Here is a 13,851-nt window from a genome sequence, read left to right on the forward strand (position 1 = left end):
TCAGAGGGTGGAGTGGTCTGTGTAAACTTTATGTGGTTATATAATTAAAACACAAACGAAGGAGTTAGCTGACCTGATCATGAAAGGATAGCCATTGGAGATCAAATGGAGAAGATGAGGGATGCGGCAACACCAAAGTCTTCTACAAAGCACCTAGCCGGATACAACTACTTTATGGGAAGCGTTTGTTGTGTATCTGGGGTTTGCAGGGACCTTAGTATTTATGTTGGCTAAGGCATTAAGGTTCCATCCATAAAGGAATCCCAAATCCCACTTTTTTAGCCTATCAGTTAGTTATCATAATCACATAAAATCAAGGACTCCATCAATCTTACTTGTATTACAAGACACCTAATATAAGATTGATATCTTTAGGAAATCAAATCACAATATCTACATTAATCTCCAATATTACATTCCTATTATATGTTGTAGACCATTTGAGGGTGATTTACATTGGAATAAATCCAACAGTCTGGTTAAGAGGAATATGAGTTCTTTCTTAATGAGGTATTAGGTTCAATTCTTGTAAAATGCGAAGTTGAATCACATTATTGCTAGTCTATTGTGACGCTTAGCCCACTACTCCACCCCTTTAGTGTAGATAATATTGAAAGACCCTTGGGTGTTGAATGCTCCTTCAATTAATTATATTGGTGCTAATAACTTTCCTATCTCTTTCTTTCTTTCATGATGGTTGGTGGGTGGTAGGCTTCAAAATGGTGGTTGTTGTATTGTGTTACTTGCAAGAAAACCGCGTTGGTAATGGTCAGTTTGCTGGACTAGGGCTTTCCTCTTTCAACCCACAACGTAACTAGTTCAAACTCTCCTCTTCTCTTAATGTAAAATGAAAGTACATTCATCGTTTGTGATAAGAAAACGAAAAGTAGTAGTTCTCATTGGTCAGCAGCTTTTATGGTTAGAAATGGAGCAGAAATATTAAAAAGATAAAGCTCGAATGTTTGACCAAAAAAAAAAAAACAAAGCTCGAATGGTGATAAATTAACAAAGATTAAATGACAACACTTGGTCAGATGTTGGCTGATTGTGTTTGTAAATTCATGTTTAGCGTAATGTGAGGGATCTGTTCTTCTACACTTGAGTTTCACGTGAAGTGGTATATAATATAAAATTATTAATTGACGTTATATGTATGCATCACTTGTCACAACATGCAGTACAAGAATGTAGTTTCTCTTCAGTTACATCAACGTAATATAAATTTTGCAACAAAAGAAGAGAAAACTCCAAGCCTATGTAGGTGGGAAGTCCTTAAACCCTAGCGTATATATGTAGGTTATGAATCAAATTGTGCTTGGTACAAATTAATAAAATAGGCCAAAACTCAGACACAAGTATAAACTCACCAACTATCAAAATTCTCTCAAAATCATCTTTTGTCCTGCATTTTCTTATTTTAGTATCTAAGAAACTTTGTCGATACCAAACCGTCCTGGCCCGGTCATATCTTTCGAGTGTTCGTCCTTGCAAGTTTCCGACGGGATTTGCAAGTTGATGTTCAGACGTTGATCCATTTTCCTACGTTAACATATAACCATTGTTTTCAAGACCTAGCTATTAAAAAGTTGAGTTTACATTTACTTCAGAAATAGTAATAGAACCAATCTTAAACATCCATTAGTGAGCCTTATTTTCTGGCATTTACTTGTTCACATTTGCATTTAGTTTTTTAAAAAATATTTTTATTTATATTTTTTTGTAACGCACCACCATAAGAAGGTGGGTTTTGTAACAACCCGTCCCCAATTATTACGATTTTTATAATTTTAAATGTGAATTTACGAAAATGCCCTTCAAGGTAAAGTGTTGACTTTTATTGACTATCGTGTCGTGTCATGTAAGATTCATTTTTTTAGTGTATCCTTGTAAGACTCGGGCTAAATTTATTCACATTGTCCACATCATTATACTTTATGGCTTCGTCATCTTCCAAGTGTCAACCAGCACAGCTCGATTTGAATTCCTAGTATATAGGGTTTAGCCTCATAATGGGCAAACAATATTGTGGTTTAAATTCATCTTTGACGATAATCGAATCTAAAATTTCGTACTTATAAGTAAAGAGGAATATCGCTATATGATAATAAGCGAAGTGTGTGAGAAGTATCCTTCTTTTTCTCTTCTTCGTTCACAAAGTTACTTTTGACTCTTTTGAACCTTTTCAATATTTGACCCTTTATTCCAAATGCTTTTCAAACACAACCATGCATGCTCACTCTCTCTTTGCCTTTGAATATGATATTTCTACTTTCTACGAAGAAAAAGTTCAAGAATCCGCAAAAAAACTGCATTATTTCAAGGGAGTATTTTTGCTCACCACCATTTAGTGTGGTCACTATTAATTAAATTTGAATTTCGAGATTCGTGTAGTGGATAAGCACAAATCTTAAAATTCAAACTCATCTAACGGTGATAAATAGGGTGGTGAACATATACCACACTAAATGATAGTGAGCAAAAATGCACTCTTATTCCAAGCTTAATCTTTAATTATAAAAGCACACGCAAACAATATATGCAATAAAAGACTGAGATAATTGTTCACATATATATATATACACACACTAGTAGAGAGCACACACTTTGTGTATGTAAACAATCGCCCACCTCCTCCCACGTTCTCCCCAAGTGCAACCGCTTCAGTTTGTTCAAACTATCCAAAAAACATCATGATTTCACTTACCTATATGAAAAAAATGATAGATGGACAATTTCTCTTAATAAGTGCATATTTTTATCTTATGTAAATATTTCCATATAAAATTACTATTTTACCCTCCTTATATAAATATTGTGTATCAAAAGTAAGGGCAAAATAGGAAAAAGGGGAAAAAGTTCAAAAGATACAAAATTACTCTTTTGCCTTTCTCATGTCAACATTGTGTATTCAAAAGTGAAGGCAAAATTAGAAGAAAATTGGACAAAAAGTTGACAAGCCCTCTTCTCTTAATAGAATAGATATATATATATATAGTTGGTACCTTTGGCTCAATATCATTATTTGGGGCCTTCTCATATATATCTATATATATATATATATATATATAATTAAGCGTGCTACGAACCCCACCTTATTGTCCTATTTTCTCATCCACATTTTAATAAAATAATAATATGTTTAATTTTCTAGAAAAAGACTTTTCAATCCCTATTCCGTTTCTCTCTCCCTCTTGCTTCTCTCTTCGGTTTATTTCTTCTCGCCTTCTACATCGACTGCTACAGCTTCTCCACCGACCACCACCGTCTCTCTCGTCCCCTGTTTATCATTTTAGTAAATAAGTTCTCTCTCTTCATCCCTAATAAACACCATGCACATGATGGCACATTTTAGGCGTCATATAATTGTTTTTTTATGGCATTTGACCAACGACTTGTATCTCTCTCTCTTTGAATCTGGAATTTTTCTTCGGAGTTCATTCGCACATGCCCTCAAAAATTCTTGCTATCTTCTACAAAGGAACTGAAATGCAGAGGAATTGAAATTTTGCACTCTCTGAATTGAAATTCCTTTATTCTTTGAATTTGAAATCCCGACTGTGGTGGCCATTTTTTCCTCAAAATCAATTCAAATGAGCTTGAATTTACATGATTAGGGTTTGATTACTCTGCATATTATTCTATGCAAATGATATCGTCTAATATTGGATTACGATCATGATGATTGCAAATTTTGGGTTTGTTTTATCAGATTAGGTTCCATCCAATTTTCAAGGCATCTCGTTGTAGTGCATTCAGAATTTTTCAGAAATTTTTGGAATTTGGATATAGAAATTTTTTTCAAAATTTTTGTTTAATTAATTAGGTTAAGTTCCATCCCATCATCTATTTTGTCCTCTTGGCGGTGAAAGCGGAACAATGGAACTGTGGTGAAGGTTATTTTAGGAATTATAGTGGGTGGAAAAATATGATTTCAAAATTTTAAACTTTAATAGTGGATGAGATTATAACGTGGATGGGAAAATAAGGAAATTGAGTTGGTCTATCGACACTCTTAATTAAGAATCATTCCATATAATTGTATCAAGCCCATGCTCCTTTCTTTCCTCACTTTTTTTTTTTTTTTTTTAATTATTTCACTATCTTTAATGATTTCACTTTTTTCACTCTCAACATTCAACGACCTCCAAAGTTAAAAGGGGAAAAAAGTAACCCTAATTGTCGGATTTATATGGGTCTCCATTATCCATAATAGACACATTCTCTCAATAAAGCTAGGTTATGCATGCATTGCTGCTTGCCCTTCTTTTTCCAGCAACAATGGGAATCTGTAAAAAGCAAAGTCCTGCTACGTGTAATGAAAACGATATAGACAGTTGGTCACGCGCACATTATATAAAAAGTTAAACAATAATATAGGCTCGTCGTAAAATGCATGAATTGTTGTTCTTAACATAATCCCGTCCAATTTTATGATCTTTATCGTCTTTGACTTGTTAGATATTTGAGAAAATGTAGTAATGATCTTTTAACTATAATTTAATTGAGTTATGGTACTTTAATTGAAATTCATAATTATTGGTCATTTAACTCATAAAAATATGCAGTTATGGAACTAAAATTCATAACTATTGGTCATTTAACTCATAAAAATATGCAGTTATGGTCATTTTCGTCAACTTAATTAAAACTTTCAAAAAAATGAGTCAAGTGCATGGCACGTGAGGCTGAATCAAAAGGCAAATATGAAAAACTAAATGATTCTTCCAACATGATTCATTTTGATGGAAATAGTCCCTCACTTTAACTCAGTTAGAGTAATGATCCCTCAATTTTAACCCAATTGTAGCAATGATTCTTTCAACATGACTCATTTTGACGGAAGTTCTAACTAAGTTGAAGAAAAAGAAAATTGTTGTACATTTTGAGGAGTTAGGAGACCATTGTTGTACATTTTGAGAAGTTAAGAGACCATTGCTCCAATTGAGTTAAAGTTGAAGGACCACGGTTACAATTTTCTTTATATATTTATACAGGCGAAGAGAAGACATAGTTTGCAGAGTATAAACTAAAAATTCATTCCATACGATTACATATTAGTAGGGTGAATTGATTAAAGCAATATACTTTTTTCTCTACACTTAAGTTTGAATTCTCTTATTTGGTTTACATAAGTTTAGAGTTTGAATTCTGTTATTTGGTTTATAGAAGTTTATAGTATAATGTTACTTGTATATTATATATATGAGAATTCCATACATTGATTCATAATAGCATATTAGTTTTACCCTGATCTTGATTTTTTATATCTAAAATAGTAAAGGATGGACTCTCGCAGGCAGATGGCATTACAACGGTAGCGTAAAGCAATTGTATCTATACATCTTAATACGAGTTCGATCTCTTTTTTAATACATCTCACTTCTAACAACTAATTATTTAATCCGCTATCGTTCTACTAGAATAATGAAGAATGAACTGAGTAACCGAAAGGTTGCGAGCGGCGAGCCAATTTTTGTAATTGATCGAAGGTCGGTTGAATGAAGTACATAAACTGAACCTAATGCTTGATTAAGATCCAGAAAGAAAAATAGTGGTTTTTAAAGGGGCCATTTGTGGAAGAATGTTGTGGAGTTGCATCACTAGTCACTTGCATCGCATCATGGTCTGTCCTGCCCTAATTATGCGTGAGGTTTTCTTAAATGTACGTTCGTAGCTTATAATATTTGAGCTCAAGATTTCTTTTCATACTGCATTTTATTTATTCAACAAGTTATGAGATGTGAGCTTAAAACTTTTAAGAAAGTTGAAACTGGTTGTCGGTAAAGCAAATAATCATCCGTGTTTAATACGATATTAAATTTGTTTATAGTACTCGCAAATTTTAAGATATATAAGATGAGTTGCTAGTACAATTACAACCTTTCCAAGGTACATGTAACTTAATTAAAATTCTGTTTGATGAAATACAATATTGTTTGGTAACATAAGAGGGTGGATCACCCCAAACACTAAATCAACGAGTTATTACAGATAAGGAGTACTGGAGACTCCCATCATATTATCAAATAATCGACTTCCAATTTAATCAGAAAGATTCTCAAAATAATGGTACTCAATATCTATATTATAGCTCTGATTGGCATGACATCTACTTGCATTTGGCTATGTGTGTCATAGGTTGTCTGTACTAATGTTGACAAGAAGATGAAAGCTGGTATCAATGATATTATTAATTAAGTTTACCACAAGAGCCCAATTGACATCTCCACATATAATCTTGAAATACATCTGTCAGCTACAAGTTTCAATCCAAAATATAGTTCTCAAATTTCAGCATCAACCACCTACCATTTTTCCAAACTACAATATCGATATTTCATGCATGTTACGTTTTTCTCATTGCTTAAAACTTGAAGGTACAGTAGCACACTATTGACACCGAATTACTTTTGGTCCATTTCTTAGGCAAAGCACATGATGCATGGGCCTAAGATACTAAATGGGAACCCTACTATGCATCATTGCAGGTTGTGTAGGGATTTACGAACTTATGGTTGCAAAATTGACACAATAAAGAAAGAAAAGGTGGGTTTTGTAAAAAATATTGAATGATTCTTCAACTTTTGCTTGATTAAGGGTGGCAGAAACCCAATTAGATAACTTTACACTGCAAAACATTACTGCTATAATGATTACACAACCGACCTAATAATTGTGGGCGTAAATCTTTTTCTTCGATTCTCATGCGCCTGTCTGGGGTGTGGTCCTGGGTCAGAGGAGGAGGAATTTTTTTTTTTCTTTCTTACTTGAACAGTTACGATTAAATCATCTTAATATTTTATTTTAATTTTCTTACAATATAAAAGAACAAAATGTGAGAAGATGGGAGAAAAGGAAAAAGCCAAAAAAAAAAAAAAAAAAAAAAGGAGAAAATCCAATTACCTCGGTCAGTCCTCCTTCATCCTCTATCTTCTTTATGTTTATTAATTTTTTGATCAAAAAAAAAAAAAAAAAACAAAGGAGAAAATCCAATTACCTCGGTCAGTCCTTCTTCATCCTCTATCTTCTTTATGTTTATTAATTTTTTGATAAAAGCTTTAAGATAATTAGCACAATAATGGTGATGTATATCATTTGCCAAAGTTACTAACATCAAAATTTCTCTAGTAGTAAGGTGTGACAAAATCCATTATTATCCTCCAGCTAGGACCTCTACTATTAAATATTGTTCGTCATAATTTTTTTCTACACATTGAGCTAGGAATATTCGTATAGGGAATTACTACGGTGATATTAGGAAATGCATGTTTTTTTTCTCTCATCTTTTTGGATAGAGGGAAATAATGTGATTGCGTACATTGTCATGCTTTATTCAAATGTAAAAGGGCATGAAAAATGAGATAAAGCAGACGTTGAAGAAGTCTTTAGTTTTCTTTTTCTTTACTTTAATTCAAAGTAGACAATGATATTCAATAACGTTACAGATTCTCTTTCCTGAATCGGAACACCTCGGGGATGAAGGATGTCACTATTTTTGTTTTTTGTTTTTGCAGGTATAAGGATGCCAATATTCCAACAGTTCTCATAACATAAATCTTCTACAACATAAAGATATTGTTATGAATTAACTCAATGCAATCGACATAATTAAGGCAATAGAGGATGAAAATTCTAAATACAAAAAAGAAAAGTACAAGAAAAAGAAATCTGACCTAAAATTGAATATGGTAGTAGTGATCAAATTTTACTTTGATAAATTGTTCCTCAGCCAAACGCAAAACGTTGGTTGTTTGTGTATATATGCATGTTTCATACAATTTGGATTCCGTTTTAGTGATAGAGACACCACCATAATCGAACACTCAAAAAAACCAAGATCAAGTTGATCAACCTTGTGAGTAAAATTCAAACATCTATATTCCACAACAAAGAAACTGTAAATACAAAAAATATCTACGGCCGGTCGAGTTATTATCTGCACCCTCCACCACGTGTCAAAGACCCAAAAGCACCTCTGGAAATCTCGTGCAAACCAGGGTTGAACCCCAAGCACCCCAAGAGCCCATGCTTGTAAGGCAAGAAGGTCTTCCTCCTCATCTCCTCCGTAACCGCCCGGTTCGCGGTGTAATGCAACTCGTGCGCCGAAACCGGTCCTCTCCTCCTCGAGCTCACCGACCCCACGCTGTCAGTGGACCGGAAACTCGAGTTCTTCACGTCCTCCGCAACGCTACTACTACTCTTCGTCTTGGGCGACAACATGGCATACTTCCTCAAATGGTCTTTGCCCGCTGTGGCTCGGCCTTCTGATGCACTCCGAAACAACAATAAATCTTTCAATTTCCATTTTCTGTTTCCTTTCGATGAGAACGAGATCGCTGATAAAAACGAAGAGTATGCTGAAGAAGTAGAGGCCTTGTTAGAGTTGACTGCTGTTGAAGAAATCGCGTTGTCTTCTTGGATCTCGAACATGATATCTGACACCCTCAAGGGAGACAAAGATCTGCTTCCCTTTTTATGAGTGGAGGCAGATCTTTCCCTCCCGCGTCTTCCCTCTTGATTTTCATACTCATCCTTTCGTGTCTCATCCATCGCAGCCGCGAAAGGGTCATCAGTACGATGATTCTTTCTGTGATGCCGCGGGGATAGAACTTCTTGGACTAGTTTCCTTCCTTGGGATAGTCTTGACGCTCTTGGCGACGGTGACCTCGGTGAAGGACTAGAGGGACCTTGATCATGTACTCCTCTATTCCTCCCAACTTGTAAGCGAGGCGGCGGCTTTAGAGGCTTGATCTTGCCGCCATCGAAGAGCTCGTCCGCCGGCAAAGAAGCTTTCTCCAACTGACCACTAAAGTCGAACTCAAAATCCTCCTCATGATGATGATTCTGATCGTTACTAAAGCTAGCTCTTGATTTCGGAATTCCGGGTTTTTCTTCCCACTTAAAAGGGACTGTGCAGGCTGAGAGTCTAGGGTTGTTGTCCATGGAGAGGTCATTGAAGTGGCTGTAAAAGGTGGAGGCACGGGTGGGACTGGTGGGTGCGCTGAAGAAGTAGTTGCCAAATCTGGTGGGGCTTGAAGGAGCGGTCATGTAAGGGGAGGAGCAGGCGCTGCTGTCGAAGTTGAAGTCCACCGGAGGAACTGGAAGAGCTACTTGCATCTCCATGTCTGGAGTATTAAGCTTAATTAGCTTAAGCTTTGTTGTGTATAAGGTTGGAGAATAGTGGAGGATCGGATATATAGGAGTTTAGGTAGGAAGAGGGGAAAGAGGGAGAGAGGAAGGAGAGGGGAAGGAGAGGATGGTGGGGGAAGATTGACTAAATGACTAGAATTTTCATCCGTCTCTAGAGAGAAGATTGGTCTTCGACGCCAACTTTATATACAAATCTACTTCCCCATGTGTCATTTATGGTTCTAATTTTCTTTGGGCCATCTCCATGTGTGGGGTTGGTTTTTCTTTGGTTTCTTTGAGTACCATGTTTTTCGTTTTGGTATTTTTATTTGGGTTGATTTAACTAACTTTTTTTCATAGACTTGAAAAAGAAAAGAAATTTTTTTCGTCAATAAATAAAAGAAAAGAGGTTGTTTAAAAGCAAGTGTCACTTTACACAATACAATAAGGGTCCTCTCAGATTGGGATGTTATTGAAAGCTTATACAATATTTTTAAAACATTTTAATCTCATACATTATTTATCATTTTATTGCAATTTCATACATCTATTAGTAAAATCATTAATTTGACCGTTAAGTAGTGTGATGACAAATATAAACTAACATATTTTGATGCTGTGGTGAATCAAAATAATTAAATATTAAAAAAATAAAAAATTGAATAAAAAGTTAAAAACGAAACCTCCCCTTCCTCTTTCTCCAGCTACCTCTCTCTCTCTCTCTCTCTCTCTCTCTCTCTTCCTCTGCATCTCCATCTTTCCACATTGCATCTCAATAATCGTCCATGGAAACACCTTCAAATCCCGCCCAGTTCCAAACCCCACAATCCCTCTAGCATTTAGCACCATGAAATTTACATTTCTTAACAAGTCCCACACACCCAATTTCTCACTTCCGTAATCCAAAAATATGTAGAAAAGCAGGATGAACCCAACGCCCAACACGCAGGCTTTCCACTGCTCTATCCTCTCTCTCTCTCTCTCTCTCTCTCTCATCTCGCACGCCACATACAAGCACCCTCCCATCCACTCTATCCATCACAATCCCTCATTCTTCCTCGTCAGATTTAACGACGACCCAGAGACGGAGCCTGAAGATTGATGTCGGATTCTAAGAACACTGTGGAGGTCTGAACCATGGTGGCTCTGGGAAGTCAAGCGGTCAGTCGGGGTTGGGTTGTGGAGGGAGGATAAGGTCGGGTCGGACCTTGGACAGGAGCCAGGATGGTCTCGCCGTCGAGTGTGTCCAGTCCAGCCAGCACCAGCAATCTTCTTTATGTTTTATTTATTTATTTTATTTTGGCTTTATTTAAATAATTAAATCTTTATTTTATAATTTATTGACCAGTTGACTGGCACATCAGCAAAAATATGCGACTTATAATTGTCACATCATCACTTAACAGTCAAATTAACGGTTTAACTAACATGTGTATGAAATTGCAATAAATATTAAGTAAATTTATAAAACTGAAATGTTTTAAAGGTGTTGAATGAGATTGCAATTGCATTGAAACTCAAGAGTGCAAAATGTAATTTATCTATATAATAAATAAACATTATAGCGATCAAAAGTGTTCGTCGTTTTGCTTATTCTGAATCTGTTGTTGAAAGTTTCCTCACTAAAAAGTCTTTTGTTGTAGTGATAATTTTGATACATTATAGTCATATCACCAATATTTTGGGATCAAGATTCTTCCCTGAGCAAAGGTATTCTGACCAAGCTCATCTGACCATTGAAATTTTATCCAATGGCTACAAACAGAGGGCTCCTCTAAAAGTTAAAATTTCAACAACCCGATGGGCTTGGTCAGGAGGATCCTCACCCATTGCTCAAGAAATGATCCTGATCCAATATTTTGAATATTGTAGACTAAGAGCAAGTCCACCCCAAAGGGATAGGCCGGCTCACAGTCCACAAAATGGTCCGACACCCACAAAAAGTGCTCCAGTCCAGCCTAATAGGCCAGCACCCAGCCTAAGCCGTCTTATAGGCTGGCCCAAAATGTGTTGAGTCAAGGCCTAGATATGTGACATCATGTTAACGCCAGTGTGACGTCACATGCCGTTTCCATTTTTTTTTTTTTTGCACTTGGCGCGTGGAAAACACGCGCACGTGGTCGCAAGTGGTTAACAGCATCGCAGAGGTGGGGCCCACTGTGCAAGCGCACTACGAGGTTCTTCCGTGTATGTGGAAAGGACCATTGGATTTCCAACGACTATTTTTCTGAGCCGTTGGATTTCCAATGGTAAAAAAATTTGAAATTTAGTTTTAGGGGTGGATATGCATTCGGCCAATTAACCTGTTCATGGAATCTATCACTGTTCACTGAGTGAATTAAATGGGCTGAGTGCCAGCACATTTTTTAAGGGTGGACTTGCTCTAATATCTTAGCCAAAGCACTTTTTGAAAATAAAGTTATAAATTATAAATAATGACACACCCAACCGAAGTCGAGGCATGCTGGCCAACATCTGAAGGTGACGTAACCAAAAAGGAAAGTGAAGCATAAAAATATGGATAAATTTACGCCAAAACTAACATTTATTTAAACTAATACAGAGAGTGCGCAGTAGTAGGAAAAACCCATAAAACACAAATGTTCAGAGCATAGATGATAGTACGACAAAAGTAGTGCGGTCGAAACTAGTTAAAGTACTTAATACAAAACTAGGAAAAGCCCCCTACATTTATTTATGGATATGTCAAAACCACCAGAGATTCCTTGTACACCATAGAGAATTCAACTATCTAAGTCCTGGAAGGGCGAAAAACATAAGGGTGAGTGGGCAAAAACAAAGGTTTATAAACACATTTATTTTCTGAACATACTAACCCCTCGTCGTAAAACATTTATAGTTTCTAAAAAATCATACTACGTATAAGTATGAAATCAAATGTAAATCAACAGTAAATCCAGAAATACGCCAATCATAACATCTCAATCGTAGCATAAGTAAAATCAAGTGCACATCAATCTATGCTAACACACGAGTTCATGCATAGGGAATCTGACATGAACATGACTGGGTGTAATCATAATATACGCTCTAGTACTACAATCACGGGAAGACTGATGCTAGACGCATCACATATGAGTCGGAGTTGTCTATTGCAACCTGTACAACAGGACTGACACCTACAATGGATCCAAGGTGAGCGTGCAGTGCGACGTGAACATCACGTGAAGCCTGGCCCTGGCCCGAGGTGAGTACTACACCGGTGCAAGCGTGCATGAAGAGCAAGTATAATGTATATGAACATGCCATGACAATATATAAATCTCAACAATATAATGGCATTTTTAAAATTAAATAAAATATGGCATGACAGGCGTAAAATTAATCAAAACACTTGTGGAAACTATAAAACTTTATATATTATATATAAAAACAAATGCCCACTCAATGACACGTGGTTGGATCATAGCCTCCTAGCCTTGCTTATCCTCGTACTTCCACGGGGTAATTCTCAACTATGTGTGAAACAACTATACTAATTAATTAATTAATTAATTAATTAGGACATACACTAAAAGGTTAGGAAAATCCCTATAGTTTGCTTAAATGGAGGGTTTAAATATACAAAAACATTTTATTCGACGTCACGGAGTCGTATGCGTCAACCATGCAGCGCCTAAAGGCCGGACGAGCCCTTACGTGCTGCCAGGTCGTGGCCACACACACTAATAGAAACCCTAGAGAATATTTTGTCAGATTTGACGGAATATTCCGTTAAGTATAACAGCATTACCTAACGGCGTCAGAATATTCCGTTAACTTTAACGCAATATTCTCTTTCTTCTCTAGTTGTCCTCCGTCGTTCGCCATCGCTTGGTTCACCGGATTTTGAAAAAGAAAAAAAAATTAATTCGCTGGATTCTAGAAATTTTTTTTTAAATTTCATATCTTTCTCATCTCTCAACCATTTTCGACGTACTTTATATGAAAATGAACCTCAGGAAGAGGAGAACAAGATTGTACCTTCCAAAAGTCCAAAAAGTGGACAAAAATGCCTGAAAAAAACCTCGAAACTCTTGGCCCTAAAAAAACCTCAAAACTCTTGGCCCTATTTTTGTTGTCTCAAACCCATGTGTTCTCACGTTGGCTCCACTTTCAACCTAGGCTAGTGGCCATGGGGAGTTGCCTAGATGTCTCCAAACCTTCCAAAACCGTGCAACTTGAACGGAAAAGTCGTGGAAGAACATACACCCGAGTTAGAGCTCCGAGTTGCTTCGAGTTGGAAGCTTAAAGCTTGTCCATTCTAAGATTGGGTCGTACAGATGGAGTCGTGGTGATGAGAGGAATACGATGGTGGTAGTTTGAAGTTTGATATGTGAGGCTTGATGATGAGTTTTGGTTGTTGTAGAGAGAAGGGAGACTTGGGTGAGGGAGAAAAGAAGAAGAAGAGAGAGAGAGAGAAAGAGAGAAAGAAGTGTTCTAATTGGACAAAAAGAAGAGAGTATCTGATTGGGTGATGGAAAAAGGAGAAAAGTTTATTGGTGGGTGAGTAAAGGTCACGAGACCGATTTTTAAAGACAAAGGGTTCATATTTTGTACAATATAAAATGTACATAAAATCTGTAAAATCTAACTCACCCTATCTAAAACAGTGTTTCCAACACTGAATAATTACCACACGTGCGTACAATTCTACCCGTTGTTAACGCACTTTAACCAAGCGTAACTTTTTCGTTACAAATCCGATTCGGGTCTAACTCG

At 36.4% G+C, this 13,851-nt stretch overlaps 1 protein-coding gene across 1 annotated transcript; it reads right to left on the bottom strand.

Moving 5' to 3' along the window:
• Window positions 1-7,860: 7,860 nt before the first annotated feature.
• On the bottom strand, window positions 7,861-9,294 carry LOC137729070 (uncharacterized). The gene has a single exon (XM_068467891.1). It carries the CDS (start codon window positions 9,121-9,123, stop codon window positions 7,933-7,935), a length of 1,191 nt encoding a protein of 396 aa, XP_068323992.1. The 5' UTR covers window positions 9,124-9,294; the 3' UTR covers window positions 7,861-7,932.
• Window positions 9,295-13,851: the final 4,557 nt, after the last annotated feature.

Source organism: Pyrus communis, chromosome 3 (assembly GCF_963583255.1).
Source record: "Pyrus communis chromosome 3, drPyrComm1.1, whole genome shotgun sequence".
In the NCBI taxonomy this organism is placed as follows: domain Eukaryota; kingdom Viridiplantae; phylum Streptophyta; class Magnoliopsida; order Rosales; family Rosaceae; genus Pyrus; species Pyrus communis.

Bases quoted from the DNA above. Each gene is read 5' to 3' on its own strand.
- LOC137729070 (XM_068467891.1), bottom strand. From the start codon at position 9,123: ATGGAGATGCAAGTAGCTCTTCCAGTTCCTCCGGTGGACTTCAACTTC.